The sequence below is a fragment of the Notamacropus eugenii genome, chromosome 6 (assembly GCF_028372415.1).
Source record: "Notamacropus eugenii isolate mMacEug1 chromosome 6, mMacEug1.pri_v2, whole genome shotgun sequence".
Taxonomy (NCBI): Eukaryota; Metazoa; Chordata; class Mammalia; order Diprotodontia; family Macropodidae; genus Notamacropus; species Notamacropus eugenii.
Genome location: NC_092877.1, coordinates 320278440 through 320297852, shown reverse-complemented (window position 1 = coordinate 320297852; position 19413 = coordinate 320278440). Strand labels below are relative to the sequence as shown.

At 38.6% G+C, this 19413-nt stretch overlaps 1 protein-coding gene across 3 annotated transcripts in view; it reads left to right on the top strand.

Annotated features, from left to right (window-relative positions):
- The window catches only part of EPHA4 (EPH receptor A4), a 166044-nt gene that overhangs the window by 143450 nt on the left and 3181 nt on the right, over window positions 1–19413 (top strand). For 2 of the 3 annotated variants that reach the window (XM_072617933.1, XM_072617932.1), the window contains exons 14-17: window positions 2185–2334; window positions 7305–7498; window positions 12569–12724; window positions 13042–13953. In XM_072617933.1, coding sequence (XP_072474034.1) covers window positions 2185–2334; window positions 7305–7498; window positions 12569–12724; window positions 13042–13156 — 615 coding nt within the window. In that variant the 3' untranslated portion in view covers window positions 13157–13953. The remainder of the gene's footprint in view (window positions 1–2184; window positions 2335–7304; window positions 7499–12568; window positions 12725–13041; window positions 13954–19413) is intronic. The other variant, XM_072617934.1, reaches the window with a different exon arrangement.

Below are 19413 nucleotides of genomic sequence, written 5' to 3'. Positions count from 1 at the left end.
AATTTGATGATGAACATTTTGGCTTCCAAAAACCCATCACCCTTTCGCGTGTCAGGAAAATTAATAACTGATCTAAAAATAATCCTCAGTTCTCTGGACTGGTTGTCTAAATAGTTACTCTATTTTTTAAGGTACCTTTCTCAGAAAGATTTTGACTCAAAAAAAAAAAAAGATTCCAAATGGGTTAAGTTTCACTAGAACTAAGCAAAATGAACTCTATCTCCATTTTTTTTTTTGCTTGAGGAGTAATCTTAATTAAGTTAATTAGCAAATTAATTTAAAGATAGCAGCAACTGGAAAAGGAAGGAGATGGCATCATCAGTTAGATATAGAGTCATAGGACCTGAAATTGAATCTTTGTTGTATTACTTCTTTCCTGTGTGTCCTTGGGCAAGTAATTTAACCTTTGTGGGTCTCAGTTTCCTCTTTTGTCAAATGAAGGAACTGGGTTAGTCAGCTTCTCAATTCTCACCCAGCTCTAAATCTATGATACTCTGAGAATACTTTCTCCATTTTGTTCCTCTCTGATCTTTTAGTCTTCATATTTTGAAAAATCCTTCCCCTCCAAAATTTTTTTTTCTCCATTTTGTTATTTAGGGAATGTGAAATGTATAGAATATGGATTTATAAAATATTTTCACTATGGGGAATTTTTTCCGGTTGCTCATGGTCTGCATTTTACTGTTGAAAGATAAGCCAGGATTTGAGTACAGTTAAGAGTTATCAGTTGGCAGTTAATGAGTCTGCTGTCCTGCCTTAGCAATCTGAGTATAAAATACTAATGGAATAAACACAGCAGCTCATAAAACAATTTACTGACCATTAAGACCAGCACCATTAAAATTAACACAGAGTAGAAAGTTTCCAGCCTTTTTCCCCCCACCCTCTTTAAATATTTGCCATTTTCCATCTGTGCCTGGAACCTAATTTCAATATTCAGTCTTCTCTGGCTGTAATTGCTCATTCTAATCTGTACCCTCTTGCATCTAGAGTTCATTCACTTAGGAAAGGAATAATCTGTGCTAAACACAGAAGAGCTCTCCTTTTCGCCTAATAATCTGAAGGTGAGCAGTTACAGCAAACATTCTAGGAGGCAAAGATGAAAGTCAATGTGGCAGTTTCTGTAGGAAGAAAAAGAATTTTCATGTTAGATGATCTTGTTCAGAGGAAACTGTGGAGAAACAATGGCATTTTCTACCCACTCTCTAGTCTTGCTTTAGTATCCATAATAAAGGAAAGGAAACTTTTGGATTCTTTCCACTGAACAGCTTAAAATGGGACTACTTGAGTTTGAATCAGTTCCCCCAGATGGTACCCTAGTAAAGTTTAAAATCAATTAAAAACACCTTGTACATTAACATAAACAAACAGAGAAATTCCTGGCATGGGATGACTATGGTAAAAAAGAATCAGATAACTGGTTAGAATGTCCCCTAAACTCTAACAGATGGCCCTCTACCTTGGTTTGAAGAGTTGTCTTTTTAAAACTTCAATAAGAAATCACACCTTCCTACTCCTCTCTCACAGTGGCCGGCTCATAGAAAAAAAATGAATTAATATAGTACTATATCTAGTTTCTTCTCTTTTGTCTCTAAGATCCTACTTACCACTTTGTCCCCCTGCTACTTTGAACGTGTCTTTCATGCTCAGAAAGGGGTGGGATGATAGTATGAGAAGAAGAAGAACATATTTCATACCCTATTTTCAATTTAGTCTTGATTTCATGATTTCTGAAACAATCTTTAAAGCAGGGACCTTTATGTTGCCTAACTAATAAGCTTCTAGGATATAAGGCAAGAAAAAGGCCCGATCTTCTAGAACTACATGCACTTTTACATTTTGTCTACTGTGGATAACATATTCATCTTGTTCTTCGTAATGTCCACCACCACCAAAACTGTCCTGATATCCTATTAGACTGAGGTCATATAGGAGGTTGGTTTAAGCAAAGCACATTAAACAATTTACTGATCCATGTCCCTGTGATGAAAGGAAACATATGGGTGAAATTGCCTCTCTCAATGCTGAAAACTTAGATGAAACAAGCAAGGGTATCTTACTTTCTGGAATTGTTTTGGGAGCTGTCCCAGGCACTCTACTGTCCTCTTCAAAAACAGTGATGTCATTCACTGTTGCAGAGTCAATGTTGTGCTTAGGAAATAACTTCCAATTCAATGTTTATAGGGTGGTAAGATTCCCATCCGGTGGACTGCACCAGAAGCAATTGCTTATCGTAAATTCACATCTGCGAGTGATGTATGGAGCTATGGAATCGTGATGTGGGAAGTGATGTCTTATGGAGAGCGACCTTATTGGGATATGTCCAACCAGGATGTGAGTTCTCTGTTCTGAAACAAATGGATTTGGATTGAGACTCTAAGTGTTGTGGGATGAAGGAGGAGTTGGGGGGTAAAATGGGGGGTAGAGGTGTAGAAGAGTGTTCTGTGAAACAATAAACTGTAGCAGTCTAATGCAGTTATGATCATCCAATCCAACAAAAAGAATTATTGCTCCATGCAAGTTACTAATGATGAAGAGGGAAAAAAAACCTCAACGAGATAAAAATCATTCCTTTTTTTTCAGAGAACTTAGATTCTTCTACGCTTTATATTATAGATATAAGAAATAAAATTGTATCACCTGCATCAGCAAGCCCTTTCACACTTGATAAGCTTTCAAAACTAATTATTTGTTTGTTTTTGAGAAGGGGAAGTTGGGGGAAGGGAAAATTAAATATACCCAAATGTGAGGTGAACATGAATTTCTCACACACATTCCCTGAAAGGTTAGGGTTAGTGGGGAAAAAAGGGGTTAATATTTTAACTGGTGAAGTTGTAATTAGAACTTGCACGTATCTCACTAACAGAAAGCTGCCCCCTGAGAACACTAAAAATCAGCTTCACTAAATGACCCTTTGTAAATTATGCACATCCCTGTAACTGTGCCATCTGGACTTGGAGTCCCTTTCATAAGGGAGTATATCCACACAGTGCCTGCAATTTCAGGAAAAGCACTCAGTAATGACACTAATAAGATTCTGTGGGGAGACAACTTGGTGACAAACATCTCAGGTGGAAAAGATCAAAGAAACAGCAACAACGAGGGCGTCAACTGATTTTCCAGGAGATTGTTTGGAAGATATTTAAAAATAAATAAATAAACCTGGATTTTGAACTCAGCTGTTTGTGGAAAGGAATTATAATAACAATTCATATCCATATAGTGCTTTGGAGTTAATAGAGTGCTTTCCTCATACCAATTCTATGAAGTAAAGTGTATAAGTATTTAGTAGTCCATTCTCTAAATGTGGAAACAGGCCTACAGTTGCAAAGTGTCAATGAGGTTACTGACACCTGGGGATCCCAATAAAATGATTGTAGGAAGTGGTTGTTGTTATTGTGTGAACATGTGTAATCTCCTATTGTATAAATGTTAGATTATTGGCAAGAATTTAGATCTTGCTGCCATTTCAAGGTGCCCTTTCTTTAAAAAAAAAAAGATACTCTTTTATCAGAAGTAGTTTGTATTGGGTGTTTTTGCTTATTTGTTTTTCTTTGTTATAAGAGAGGGTTCAATCTGGAGTGGAGGTAAGAGTCTCCTCTACCCCCATGATTGTGACATAATGACAAAAGCTTTCAAACATGTATTTCCAGTTAAAAAAAATTAAGAGTATCCTTTTCAATTTCCTCCTCGTGTGAATACTCTCTAAGACTTCCTTGCCCTCCTGAATCAACAGGAGGTCATGAGGGCTTAACAATTAATCTAAAAACCAGATGTGCTTAAGAAAGATGATGTGTTTGATATTTCATCAGTGAAAGATTGCTTTGGATCAAGAGAGTAGTTAATACATTTCTTATTTTGTGGGTCAAAAAAGATCCTGGAATCTGAATAACTGGATTAAATGAGGTAGTTAATGTTGACATGGTATTATCTGTAAATTGCAAAGAACAAGTCACTGCAGATGGGGGGAAAGGCAGCAGCTAACATAACTGATGGATAATTACAGCCTTGAAAAGATGGTGTAGTGGTGACGGGTAGCATAATATATTGTTTGGTACAATTACTCTATGCAAAGAGCATAAAGTGGCTTCCTGCAGTATTAGGATTCAGGTTGGAAGCTCAGAGAGAGAGAGAGAGAGAACCAAAGATAAACCATCCAAGCTAAGGGAAGCTCATGCATTTGTATATTTATTTTGATTTTTTGAGCTTTCTTCAGTTTCATCTGAGACTCAGGGTATCATTCCCACAAGAGTAGAGCCTTTAAAAATATTTCCAGATGTCCGTTGTCCTGCTGTGTCTGTTTTCAAACTTGTAGCTTTGACAAAGTCCTTTAGCTATTGAGCTATTTCTTTCCAATTTGGAGTTTTGGGGAAGGCCTGATTTGTCTCACCTTGTGACCTGCCTATTTTACATCATTTTGAATATGCTTTTCATTGTCTTAAGCTTTTAAATTTTTTAAATTATATAGAGAAAATAGAAGTTTCCAATAGACCCAGATTATCATCCTTATAGTATTAGCTGGCCATCTATATGTGCGTAGCTTTGGGCCAGGAAATGTATAAAACAAGTGTAAATTCTTGTAATTGTGAAACATATAGCACAGATATGGACAAATCTTGACTTCAGGAAATACAATTGAATAATGGCCTCCATGATAAAGAAGTATTGGCACTTTTAAGCATTGAGAAAAAGAAACTGATGGAAATATGGCTTAACATCAGCAAGATTTCTGATTCTGTGCTACATGACACACTCATCAATAAACTAAGGAAGTGTGCTCAAGGAGGCATAAGTAGTTTTCCAACTGGCTCCAGGGTTAGTGTAAGTCTGACATAACAGATGGTGGTAGGCAGTCATCGGTCCCAGACAGCCTCCTACCCCTCACCCCCCAATGTTCTATACTTTTTTTCATTAGTTGAATGTAAAACCTTCTCCTGAAATGTGGAGTTGAGTCATGATCTCAGGCATGGCCATTAGCTAGAAGGATGTAACTAGAAATCAAAAGTTCTAAAAGAGCCTATTCCAATCCAACAATCATTTCTTAAGTGCTTCAATATGCTAGGCATCGTGGGTCAAAAACAAAATAAAATCAATATCTTCCCTTAAGAAGATTATGTTCTATATTTCTGTCCTTCCTTCCCCCCTCAGTATGATCTACTATTGAAGTTTAGATTGTGCATTTTCCTCCTCTCCCTTCTCCACCCCCAGCTCACCTTGAGCCATGGGTGCTAACACTCCTACTAATTTTGTGCTTGTTTTCCAGTGGAGAGAATCTTTGCTCCTTACTTCTCACTTCCTTGGCTTTAATGGGAATTTAATTCTTAAACTGATGGGAATAGTGAATGAGGTTCAACAATTTCAACCATAGGGAACGATATAAAAGGAAGAAAGACTAAAACTACAAATTCAGCCTTGGCTATTTGTAGTTTTAGAATAAAAAGTTTGGGGTTTGGTTTGGGGGCAGTTGTAAATACAACAATGGCATTAAACTGTCATTGGTGGGCACGACCTAGGCCCACTTGTATCACAAAATGGAAATGACTCTTTCTTAGAATAGGGTCACAACTGTAATGGTCACTATAATGGCTGCTGCACAAACTCTATGGCAGCTCCCTTAGAACGTTCAGCTATTAGACATTGCCAGGACTGAAGAAACTAGAGTTGCTTGGTAGCTTACATATAGAGGATGCAGAAACTTTTGAGTTATTCTTCCTTTTCGCTCAGCCCTGGGCCACAACCTAATACAGGGCTTTGTATCTGGATTCCATATTTGTGAAGTAAGATTTTGAGACTGTGGAGAGGATTCAGAAATGAACCATGAAGATGGTTAAGTGGTTGAAAAATAGTGCCTATGAGAATAAGTTGAAAGAATTAGGATTGTGACCCTGGAAAAATAAAGACTGAATTCTGACAATAATGCTATAAAAAAGGAGCTTTTAAATAGCATATTGGCAGGTTCATTAAATGGAAAAAGGTCCCACTTCTTATAAAGTATGATTTGAGGAGGCAGAAATAAGGGCTTTCTCCTTTAAAATAATCAACTCTCCTACTGGTCATTCCATCTTTCCATTTTTAAAAATCACAGGATGATTGATTGAGAGTTAAAAGGGCCCTTTTAAGTCATCTAATACAATCTTCTCATTTTACAGATGAGAAAATTGAGTACCAGAGAAGCAATTTTCTTAAGGTCAGAACTGGGATTTGAACTTGGGCCCTGTGTCTCCCAATCTAGCATTCTTTACTTTCCTGCCCCACCAAGGACTTTCAGAATCCTTTTAAAAAAATAAATACTCTTTTCTGAGATTATCTGTAAATACCTTTAGTAGATGATAGTGGACAGGCAGCTGAGTAGGAATGAGTCACGAGCTAGATACCTGGAAGGCTTCAGGGGATGCTGAATGAAAGAGAAAGGGCCCTGGAGTAAGGAGACAGATGCCAAAGACAAACTTCATCTCCATCACTGTTTTGTGATGGTGATCTGTCTGTCTGGTGCTGGTGATCAGCCAGGTCCTTTTTATAATCTCTGCTCCAGCAGAATAAGAGGAAATGTGCTTAAGCTGAAAGATGAGGGATTTATGTCTTAGTGAGGGTTATTACACATTGGAACTGCTTTCTAAGGAAGGTCCTTAAAAAGAAGTTAGAGTTCACTTCTCCTCTCTAGGATTATTTAGCTGTGATTATGTTAGATATCTACAGGGGCAGAAGAGTAGAATAGATAATAGTTCCTTCTAATACCCTCTATTTCTTTGATAGTGTTGTTATCCAGTCTTTTCAATATGTCTGACTCATGACCCCATTTGGGGTTTTCATGGCAAAGATACTGGAGTGTTTACCATTTCCTTCTCCAGATCATTTTATAGATGAGAAAACAGATAAACAGGGTTGAATGACTTGCCCAGGGTCACCCAGCTACTATGTGTCTGAGGACAGATTTGATCCCAGAATGATGAGTCTTCCTGACTCCAGGCCCAGCACTCTATCCACTGAGTCACCCAGTTACTCCCCTTCAGTTTTTACCTTTCCTTTTAAAAACTGTAAATTTCTATGTGCTCTTGCTTCAGGTATTCAGATAGGGAATGCTTGCCAGTAAGGAACATTCCATAACAACTCACAACCTTCCTTTTCCATAGTCAGAGATACAGGCGACAGATTTGGTCATTGTGAACAAGATGGAGCAGGGAGCTGCTCCCAAGTCTTTAGCTTGTTGGCAAACCAGGCCCAGGAATAAGAGTAGGATCAGGATAGGGAACCCATGTGCCAACTTGTCTGACAACCTACGACTTTTTTTGTATTGTCATGTACAGGTTATAAAAGCCATCGAGGAAGGCTACAGGCTACCTCCACCAATGGACTGCCCCATTGCTCTCCATCAACTGATGCTAGACTGCTGGCAGAAGGAAAGAAGTGACAGACCTAAATTTGGACAGATTGTCAACATGTTGGACAAACTCATCCGCAACCCCAATAGCTTGAAGAGGACGGGTACTGAGAGCTCCAGGTCAGCAGTGCTTACTTAATGGTGATGGATGAGGGAAACTATGGAAGGTGACAGGCAAGCAGTAACTCACCCTCACTTGGATTCTGTTCTTATATTAGAGGATGCTTCATGGCTCTCCCCAGTATGGGCAGCCTTTTCCTTCAATGAGGGATTGTTTTGGAGAAATGCTTCTGCAGGCATTTCTTGTTATGCTGAAGAGCTCAGCACCTAACAGGCTGAAAGCAATAATAATGATTTAAAAAGTCAACAAAACCATTGCCTAAATCTAGTTACTCTTGAAAAATTTAGGAAAAAGGGATATCACATGTAGTTTTGAAAGGTGTTCCATGCCAAGTAAAGATGCCAAATTCCTGAAAAGGGACAGTAACCTAGAGGCAGTGTAGAAGAGATGGAGATGAAAAATGGTTTAGAAACTAAAAATGCATTCTGTTTACAGAAAGCTGAGACTGATCTTGGATTTTCAAGGGAAAAATCCAACGTGAGAAGCTGTTCTGATTCCTTATATAACAGACATTGAAATATTAGTTTGAAAAAAAAAGTTACTATAGATCCTAAGACAGATAAACAGTTCTAACCCTCTAGTACTTAATATGTGGCTTCCAAAGTGTTTAGACATTGAGTTAATGTAGTGGGAAAAGACAACACTCTGAAGCTTACAAAATCTGGTTAAAATATAAAGTAATTGTACTGCCCATGAATAAGTCATTTTGGGGGAAGAGAAAAGCTGAGAATGAGGGGAGCAAGATAAAGAAACTGTTGGTAAAGAAAATGAACAAACGGGCCCTGAAAGCATCATAAAGACCAAACAGTAACAATGAAGCACAACCTGGTTGAAGATCTTCACAGTGGCGTGTAATTAAAAATAAAATAAATCTGGAAACTTCTCAAATGTCTAGCCATAGGAGAGTAGTTAAATCAATTGTGGCCCATTCTTGTAATAGGCTATTATGATGCAATTAAGAATGACAAGTGTGAAAAATACAAAGACATCTGTAAAGACCTTTATGAAATAATGCAGAGGGGGAGGGGGTAAGCAGGAGGAGGATGAGAGAGAACACAATACCTACAACCAAAGAAGAGGAAAGAGAGAGAATGAATGGATAATCAGAGTTCAAGGGGGAGGGAGTGGTGAGAATTTGTAATAATACCTTTACATGTAGAAATTAATTTAGTATGGATTGTTCCTAAGTCAGTTTTGTTGGTTAAATTGATGTCCTGTATGAAGTTGTTAATAAAATATTTAATTTTTTAAAAAGAGTAAAAAGGTAATGTGGTTTGTCAAGCAAAAAAAAAAAAATCAGTCTTTTTCCAAATAAAGACTGTGATGTAACCTGTGAATCTGTATTTGTTACATCTCCCGTCCATGGACAATGCACAAATATGCTTGGTATGGTCTTAGAGCAGCCCATACAAAGGTTAATATTTTCAATCCAGGGAACTTCTTGTGTTGTATGCATGAGACCACAAAGATAGCATAAAGAAACACATATTCACACACAACACATCTGTAGAACCAATTTCCTTATGACTACTCCTACCTATTTGTTTGGTATCCCACCCACCTCCTTTCCTTTCACACCCTAACCCACATACACGTACACACACACACACACACACACACACACACCCCCAAACATTATTCAGCACTATAGTCCATAGAAATCTGTCCTTAAAGCCACAGCAGACCTGGATTTAAGTCCCACTTCTGGTACACACGGATTGCGTTGCCCTGAGCAAGTCCTTTAACATTGCTTGGGAAGTGCCTAAACTGGATTAAAACATAATTGGCAAATGGTGAACAAAAGAAGTAAAAATATAATACCACACAGTTAATGTTAATCTGTAGTTTTCTGCAACCCACAGGGATTTCTTTCAGTATAAATCTGAAACCACAGCTTTGTCTCAGAAGATGCTAACTTGCATTGGTAGAAGGAGTTTTCACCAATTCAGTCCCTATACTTCTAGAATAAACCCTACATGGGTAAGATAGACAATAGTTAGTAGAGAGTGTATGACCAGGCCCCCTTGGCATCCTTAGCTAGTTTTATTCTGGAAATGGGATGGCTGAGGAGTGAGGGAAGCGGAAGCATTCATTCCCTTGCGCATCCTTATCTCCAGCTTTGCATACTAACTAAACTTAGGATACCCGGTTTTGCTAGTGACAAAATTGGAAAAGATTTGGTGATGGGGATTTCTGTGAGGTGTGCTTTCCAATTTTCACATTCCTCCTTCAAGCGGCCTTTGTGCCAGTGGTCACCTTACCTTGGAAAAGACAGAATTCAATTATCAGTCATGCTGGGTGTTGTTCTTGGTCTCTATAAGTGGGGCCAGGACAGGAGAGGAGAGAGCGCAGTATAAATGGGACATAGCCACTGATGAGTGGCCACGTTTCAGTCAGTCATTATGTCTGCACATATGGTGGGTGACCCAGAGTGTGTTTTCTTGAAGTGATAAGTAACAAGCAAGGTGTTGCTGTTCCTAATTCTGTTCTGTTCTGGAGAGCATCAGGGGAAACCCATTTTCTGGTTTTGAGCAGTTACATTCCTGGATGATGATTTATCATGTACATTCAAGGAAAGGCAGGCTATTGGACCAAACAGGGTATCATTTATATTAATTCCTCCACAATGTCTACAAAACATTTGCTGACTCACAAGTGAAATGCAACATTTTTGGTTAAAGCATTTCAGAAAACAAGCATAATAATATCAAGTAACTCCTTTTCCTTGTGCAGGGAGGTGTTATCTGTTCTCACATTTTGCTGTGTGTTTTTTTTTCTTTCTTGCCCTAAGCCAACAGATCCCTAAAGTGGGCATATTTTTTGCTGTACCTCCCCCCAATTAGCTTTCCCATCCCTGTATTATATTTTTAATATGCTAATCAAACTCATAGATCCTATAAGATGTGGAATTGAGGAGGGTATATGGACCCCTTTGGAAGTTTAGGGAAGCCTGTTATTCCATCTCAGAAATAATATTTTTAAATGCATAAAGCCAGATATGTAGGATTATCAAGAAAATCAATTATACTGAAATGCATTTATCAAAATGTTAAAAAATTTATGGAGCCCTGAACTAAAGACGTCTTTAATAGACATGTTTGCTTTGTTATAGAAGAGAGAAAGGGATCATACAAATGTGGATTCAGACCTGGAAGGGACCTCAGTGGTTCCATTTTACACAGGATGAACTTTTCCAGAGAGGTGGAGAGATTTGCCCAAAGTCTCAAAGTGGTAGAGCTGGAATTTAAAGTCCAGCCCTGGAATCCAAATCCAATTTTATTTTTACCCTACAAGGATTTGAGACTACGGGCATCATTCAAAGCAAATCAACCTTTGTCAATATCCAGCATCTTAAATAAAATCCACTGAGATCATAACATGCAGATCATAATTCACATACGATAAATTTACACACAGAAATACTGAACAGTCTTAAAGACAAAAAAATCCCACAAACATCAAAATGATTTTATAGTTAATTTTAAGTAAAAGTATACTAGATGACTATCAACATAGAGACTGTAGGATTGGGTGAAGAGAAAGAAGACGGCAACCATCCTAATAGCTCCTATTAATATGGTAGTGTTTTAATACCACAAGGAATGTCAAGAATTCTGTCGGGATCCTTGGTAGCATTTGACAGTGACCTTATAAAAAACACCTGGCATGAAATATACATAAACTAATAAATAAGCTAATAATAAGTGTATTGAATTTGTTGAAATCATTATTTTGCAACCCCAGCCAGGGAATATGAGAAGCACATTCCACAGCCCAAACAGTGATCAAAGTGACCATTATTCCCGCCAGTCTTGGCACACGTGCTGCTCAGGAATGGATTGATTAAAAGAAGGATTAACTCCCTGCTGTCCCAAGTTTGTTTCAATGCACCGAATTTGCCTGAAAAACTGGTTGGAAACATGCTTGACTTGAGCTCTTGCTGCGTTCTGTGCTTCTCTCAAGTCTGGCAGGCTGCAGGCTCCTAGTTCCCGCCCTCTGTCTCGGCCCCTCCCTGCCCCCCTCACCCCCCACTCGTACTTCACTAGGGTTTCTATAGCTGCTGAACTAAAGTCTATGATATGTCATGCTGGTGAAGGCCAAGCTCATACTGTGTGGGGACGTGGCCAAAGAAGCCCAGCCAAGGTGTGAATGCTATGATAAAGAATATGGTAAAAGCTATGAACATTAATGTATTGGAAAATCCAGCTTTGACCAGTCCTGAAAATTGAATTAAGAAAAACACAAAATACAAATATGTCAGGTCACATATAACCTTATGACTTTGTGAGAAGAAAAAAATATATATATATGTACACATGTAGGTATGTGTGTATTTGTATATACATATACACACATACATATACATACACACATATACGTGTGTGTATGTATATGTATTGGTTACACTTTATAGTTATGGTATCTGGAAGAGGTAGCATTATCCAAAAGGTAGTGCCGTGGCCTCAAGGTCATGTAGATCTAAGTTCAAATCTTGTGTCTTATCAATCCAGATCTGGTGACCAAAGCCAAGTCTCTTAAAGTTTTAGTGCCCCAGGCTTCTTTCTAAGATTTAATATATATTATATTCAGTAAGTGTTTCCTTACTTTGATACTGCCTGATAGCCGTGCTATTTAATCTGTGCCTTGTAGGATAGTGAAATCACAAGTTTCTGAGAAGAGCTCCCCACTTTAAGCCCCAGTAGCTTGCCTACAGCTCAAACAAGCCAACAATCTGCCCCTTGCTCTGTCTCTCACTTCATGCAAAAATCTCCTGAGTCCATTTCATTTAGAGAAATGTACAGGTATAAGTTACAGATCTGGATTGTAAGTTACAGTCCTAAAGCTACAGACCGTAAGTTGCTGATCAGTTTTGGTAGGCAGTTTCCAAGTCAGAAATTGAAATCATAGGTGCAGACTTTTCTCTTCCCCTTTGAAAGGAACAAAACAGACCCTGATATGCCCAGGTTTTGTCCCTTCCTGCTTACACTCATAATCTTTAGGTAGTTTGAACTTTGTGACTTCTTCTCCCTTTGATACTAACCATTTGTCCCCCCTCCTTCTACTTCCAGGCCCAACACTGCCTTGTTGGATCCTAGCTCTCCTGAATTCTCTGCTGTGGTATCTGTAGGTGATTGGCTGCAAGCCATTAAAATGGACCGGTATAAGGACAACTTCACAGCTGCTGGTTACACCACCCTCGAGGCTGTGGTGCACATGAACCAGGAGTAAGTACTCAGCGATGTAACAAAAAAGGGTAAATCTAGATTTAATCAGTCTTTTAAATTTAATTTAATTTATTTCTTTATTTTGTTCGGAGCTTGCATACTCATCTTGCTCATTACAACATGGAATGCCTCTCATTTTGATGGAATGTTAATTTTGCAAAGCACCTACGTTGTTCCATTAAATTGCTTAACCAAACATTTCTCTACACCTGCCTTGTTGCACTATATTAATTGTGCCTGATTCAAATGTGTCTCTGCATCAGCCTCCAAAATGAGAACCTGAGCCCTCTTTTCTCTGTCTTTTGCCCCCGATACAGTGACCTGGCGAGAATTGGCATCACAGCCGCCACGCACCAGAACAAGATCTTGAACAGCGTCCAGGCAATGCGGACCCAAATGCAACAGATGCATGGCAGGATGGTTCCTGTCTGAGCCAGTACTGAATAAACTCAAAACTCTTGCAATTAGTTTACCTCATCCATGCACTTTAATTGAAGACCTGCACTTTTTTTACTTCGTTCTCGCCCTCTGAAATAAAAATCTGCAGCATTGCTTGGTGGATGGAATTGCTGAAACTGTGGGCCTCCACTAGAGAAATGACAACATGTCATTGAAACCAGACCTGGAACAAATTGTTTCTCAAAATATATTGCCGTCAATCCACAGTGTGTAATATACATGTACCTATATAAATATAACATCACCTCCAAGTTTTTGGTGTTGTGTTCGTTGCCAGATGCTGGGCTTCTACCTACAGCCTTTCTCCTCTCCCTTTGGAATTACATCCATAGTATTTGATTTGTGGGATAAATCACACTCCTGCATCTTTCACTGGAATGAAGAATTTGCCCAGGATATCCTCTACAGACTTGATCTTGGCTTACAGGGCATCATAGATACTGAGGGAAAATCTCCATGAAAAATACCATGTGGCTGCTCCGTGCCTCACCATAGGTGCTTGGCTGGGGCCAGGTTTAAGCTGCCTTGTGGATTACTGGAAAAGAAAAGAAGAAAGAAAAAGAAAAACAGGGAAAAACATAACACACCAAAACCTCTACAAATGAGGTCTGTTTCTTTTCTGGTTGTTTTCTGTGCCATATAATATCTTACCCTATGAACGCTATGGACTTTTTTGTAACTACCTTACTGACAGCTAGCTGCCTGTGACAATCTTGGATTGGCAACTTCCATTCTTCCCTCATTTTTAGAAGCAACCACAAAGTGAAAAGGTCAGTGAAAGAGCAAACAATGCATTTTTCCCCCAGTGTATACCCCCATTGTCGCCTTACCTGAAATACTGCCTGATGAACATACTGTTTAATCTGTGCCTTGTAAGACAGTGAAATCATATATTTCTAAGAAGAAGTACTCCCTTCTCTGAGCTCCAGTAGCTTGCCTAGGGCTCAAGCCAGACAAGAATTTGCCCTTACTCAATGTCTTACTTCATGCAAAATTCTAGTGATTATAGTTCATTAAGAGCAATCTTTGATGACCCTGGTATAACTCTGACTGAGCCGGAGAGAACATTTCCCCCCTATATTTTTCAGTCTTCTATAATAAGCCAAATATATATTTCAGTAATAGATTAATATAATAAATTGATTGATACATTATTAATTGATATGTTGATAATACTTATTCATTTATTAATACATTTTTTTCTAGTTTTAATTGCTACCATTTTCATTAAAAGAAAAATCACACTTGTTTCCCAGTATTGGAAATGTCCATGTCACTGAACCTACCCTGGTTACAAAGAATCTGCCCAAGAAAACATCTAAATATGACAGTATGAGGCAATAAACCAGACCTCTAGTTTCCTACTTCTCTACACCTCAATCTCTGATCTATAGCACTAACTTAATTTGCAATTAAAATGACTTTATCTGGCTTTTAATATTTCATTTGCTTTATTGTAGGCATATTTTTATGGTATTGCTTCATTTACTCTGCGTCATTTTTTAGTATGTCTCTTTGAAGTAGCGATATTTATTTTTCTTAAGAATGAATTAATGAATGAAAAAAGAATTTATTATGATCTTACTGTTTTCTAAGTATTCTGCTAAGGTCCAGGGATACATATACAAGAAAGCAAGACTGTGCCTTACTTGATAAGCTTGCATTTCAATAGGGGAATACAGCATAGAGTTAGGAGAGGACTGGCCAAGGAAGGACACCTAGGGCCATGATAGGGAACAATGATATGCCCTTTTCTGGGAACAGTGGAAGAGTTGATTTGATAATAGTTCAAGAACTGGAGGTAGGAGTCGGGGAAGGGGTATGCAAATAGCAGCAAGGTGGTTTATGGGTCTGTAGAACAGACTTTTGAGTACTGGGGAAATGAAGCAAAGCAAGGCTGAGACCAGGCTGAAATAATAGGTCAGGTGCGACAGCTGCCAGTTAGGGAAGCAGAGGAGCCCAGAGGTAGATGTTTCAGAGATGGTGATGGGATAAAAACATTTAGACATGGTTTCAGGTCCAGGCAGCAAGGTTATTAAGATCTCTTTTATTGTCACTGGGTGGTGTAGCGAATAGATCTTTGGACTTGGAGTATTGGAGACCTGAATTCAAATCCTGTGTGTCCCTGGGCAAGTCACTTTAGTGAAATAAGGAGTGATACTGTTCTAAGTCTAGTTGAATAAATAGACCCTGAATGCTTAGAAAACCTAGAATACTGTTGTGAGTTGGGGGAATTTTTCTTCTAGGTAAAACTAAAAACATGAACTTTAGAAGAATACAATTAGTCAACAATTAGTCTCTATGAACCATTGGGGTTGTTTAGTTTAGTTGTGTCAGTGGTCACACTGTTTGTGACCCCGCTTGGAGTTTTTTTGGCAAAGATACCAAAATGATTTGCCAGTTCCTTTGACAGATAAGAAAACTGAGTTAAGTGACTTGCCTAGGGTCACACAGCTAATAAGTGTCTGAGGCCAGATTTGAACTCACAAAGATGAGTCTTCCTGACTTCAGAAGTTGGTACTTTAGCCACTGAGCCACCTATCTACTTACTATTAAAATTCTAGTACGTGCCATATGAAAGAGAAGTGATGAGGAGATGCACACAGTTCTATTCAATCATGGAGAACTTATACAGGAAAGCAAACGGGCTTTGTAAGGACAGGCCACTCAAACTCATGGAGAAGTTGAGACCCTTCCATATTCTCCCTGAATGGGTTCATTTTTCAGATCTTGTGTAGAGATGGCCCAACATACAATGATATTCCTCCAGGAAGGACTCTACAACGGTGAACACACCATAGGGCATGGGCAAATATGTACTCTCTATCAATAAGATAGAGCTCTGGTTAGGGCTAGCCTTGGATTTTATAGATCCTATGGCTTGGGGAACTCAGACAGTTCATGAGAGTAGGACATTGGGAAGAAAAATGGAGAGGAGCAGCCCACAGCCCCGGGTCCTACAAACTACACCATAGTAAGGAGAGGAAGAACAGTTCACAAAAAGAATGAAATCTCAGGAGCTCCCCTGAGGTCTTGGACCACGATCTCCTTGAGAGCAGGGACTAAGACCGTCTTTTGCTTTGCTTTGTGTCCCTAGCACTTAGCGCAGTTCCTGGCACGTGGTAGGTATTTCATAAATGTTTATTGACTCTGACTCTGGCACACAATAGGCACTTCATAAATGTTTGTTGACTGATTACCTGAAGGAGAAACACTCTGAGGCCCTTGTCTTTTTTTCTTTAATACTCCTTTCCTGTTATATTTACTAATGCTAAGAGCCATAAGCAGGACCAAACAGGGAACAATTCTGAGGGCCCCCAACTAGGGGATCTGAGGCAACTGCTCTTGACTTTATGGAGATTGCACTCCCCCTCCCATTAAAGGGCTCCATTCCGTACATCTCAGCGATGCGTTCAAAAATTCATCTTCAAGTTGTTGGCTTAAAGAGCTCCATTCATTCCCCAAAGCAAATCCCTGGATTTTTTTCATTTTTGGACTGGGAAAATCTAACTTCTTTATGTATTCCATTTCTATCACCTCTAAACAATGGCAGCCAGATTCTAACAACATCTCCCTCTAGACTTCGACCTGAAAGCCACTTCTTTGGTTTGTGTGATGTTAAATTTGATGCTGTCAAGTGATGACAGTTGGGTGCGAACCTCATTTGCAATACTGGTAATAAAGTCCTTTTCTATTCAGAAGGAATTTGAGATTTGTTTGAAAGAAAAAACCTATTCCGATGATGCACGTTTTAGTGCCAATTCAACTGAAGCTTAGGAGGCTTAGATATTCATGGGAAGACATGACAAATGGAGATTGTTTTTTTTTTTCTTTAAACTAGTTTGGAGTCACCGGACCTTGTACTTCCTTTAGGATACCTATAGAGAATTTTATTTTCTCCTTCTCTTCACAAGTTCCAAAGACATAGTCTTATCTTTTAAAGGGGAAAAAATAACGCCAAAAGAAATCAATCACCAAGACTTATATGAGAAGATTCTGAAGAATTTAGAGTTATTTTGACTTTAGGTAATTTGACATTTATATCAGACTGTATCACAGTTGATCCTCACAACAGCCTGTGAAGTGGGTTTTCTCTTCATTTTTCAGATGAAGCACAGAGAGATTAAGAGATTAAATGGTTTGCTCAGGGTCTCTCAGCTACTGGGTGAGATTTAAATCTAGGTGCAGTGCTATTTCAACCATAATAAGGAGGACGATAATAGCATTTATAAAATGCTTTAAGGTTTACAAAGTGTTTTAATATCTGATTTGATCCTTAACAACAACCTTGGGAGGTAGGTACTATTATTATCCCCATTTTACAGATGAGGAAACTGAGGCATACAGAAGTTAAGTGACTTGCCCAGGATCACACAGTTAGTAAATATCTGAGGCCAGATTTGAATTTAGGTCTTCCTGATTCCAGATCTATCCACTATGCTGCATGATATTTAAGTCAAACCATGTCTCATTAAGAACCTACTATGTACTGTGCTAAGACCTGGGGATACAAAGAAATTTCTGATAATTCCAAAATGTTTTTCAAAATTTCTACAGTTGTGAACTCTGGCATTAGTTAATTTTCTCATGCTCAGTCAGTACTTCCATAAAGCAGGGACTTGTAGGTGATGGAAATGAAGGTCCAGGTTGAAGCCATTTTTTTTACTGAATTTGTTTCAAATGCTGCCTTCTTAGTCTAGCCACTTTAATGTGAGAAACAACAGCATCAAAAAGCCTTTGCAAATTGTCTGTGTACTAGTGCCTAAGGATATTGAAAGGTATTTTAGCCCGTCTTTCCCAATGACATGCTATAGGCATCAGAGTAAATAGACAGCAAAAAACAGAAATGTTGGCCATGGGAGGGAGGAGACAAAACACAGCCTGAAACTGAGAATCTGCCAGATCCCTGTGTGTGCTGAGGGTGACCCTGGGAAAGTCACTTAGCCTTTTTAGCAGCTCTGTTTCTCCACCTGAAAATTAAGGATAATGACAGCCTAGTAATGATACGTTAGCTAACTCACAGGGATGTTGTAAAGATATATGAAATATTCTTATGTGAAACACCCTGGGCCCTTGAGAAGAAAGGTGCTATATAAATCCAAGGTAGTTGTGGGATCATTCATCCATCTTTCACTGGTGATTCAGAGTGTTTTATTGAGACATGCCAGACAGGGGTGAAATGAAGTTCATTAACATAGTGGAGTACAGAAAGGGACTTACTCTTTTTGTATAAGCAAGCATATTTTAAAATTCAATTAAACAAAGTCTTGAACATATTATCTTCTCCCCCCAAGCCCTCCCTTCTTCCTAACTTCTCAATTATTGTCAAAGATATGATCATCCTCCCAGTGACCCAGACTTGCAAGCCAGGTATCATCATCATGGACTCCTATCTCTCTCTCTCTCTGTCTCTCTCTCTCTCTTTCTCTCTCTCTCTCTTTCTCTCTCTCTCTCTCTCTCTCTCTTTTCCTCACCTTTTAGTCTCTCCCTCCCACCCCTTCACTCCTCTTTATTTCTCTCTCCTCCACCTTTTTCACTGTTCCTCTCTTTCTCTGTCTCTCCCCACCCCCCTCTTTCTGTCTCTCTACCTACTATGTGTCACACAACTCATTTGAAAAGCCATCTTTTTATTATCCAATATGTTATCTTTTATGTATTGGCGCTTTGTCAGTCAATGAAAAAAAGATTTCATTAGAACCTAATACATTCTACATATGGGTTCTAGCTGCAGTGTATATACAGTAAAAAATTAGTCATTGTCTCAAGGAATTTTCAGTCTATTGAGGAATCAATACACGCACACATTTTACAGATATATACAAATACACATATATGTATATATGTGTATATATAATATATATTATATGTATATATACATGCGTGTGCATATGTGCATGTGTGTATACATACACACACATACATATATGTGCGCACACGAGCGCGCGCGCGCGTGTGTGTGTGTGTGTGTGTGTGTATATATATATATATATATATATATATATATATATATATATATATATATATATATATACATGAAATAAATTCTTCTCACCTGAAATTGGTGGTGTCAACCAGATGTGATACTTTGGGATTTTATACTGTTTTGGAAGCATTCATTTATTCCTTTGTGCAACAAAAATGTATTGAGCACCTGCCATACAGAAACACCTTGCTGCATGCTCAGGCAGATAATGTTTAGATAAGATATAGCCCTGACATCATGAAGTCTA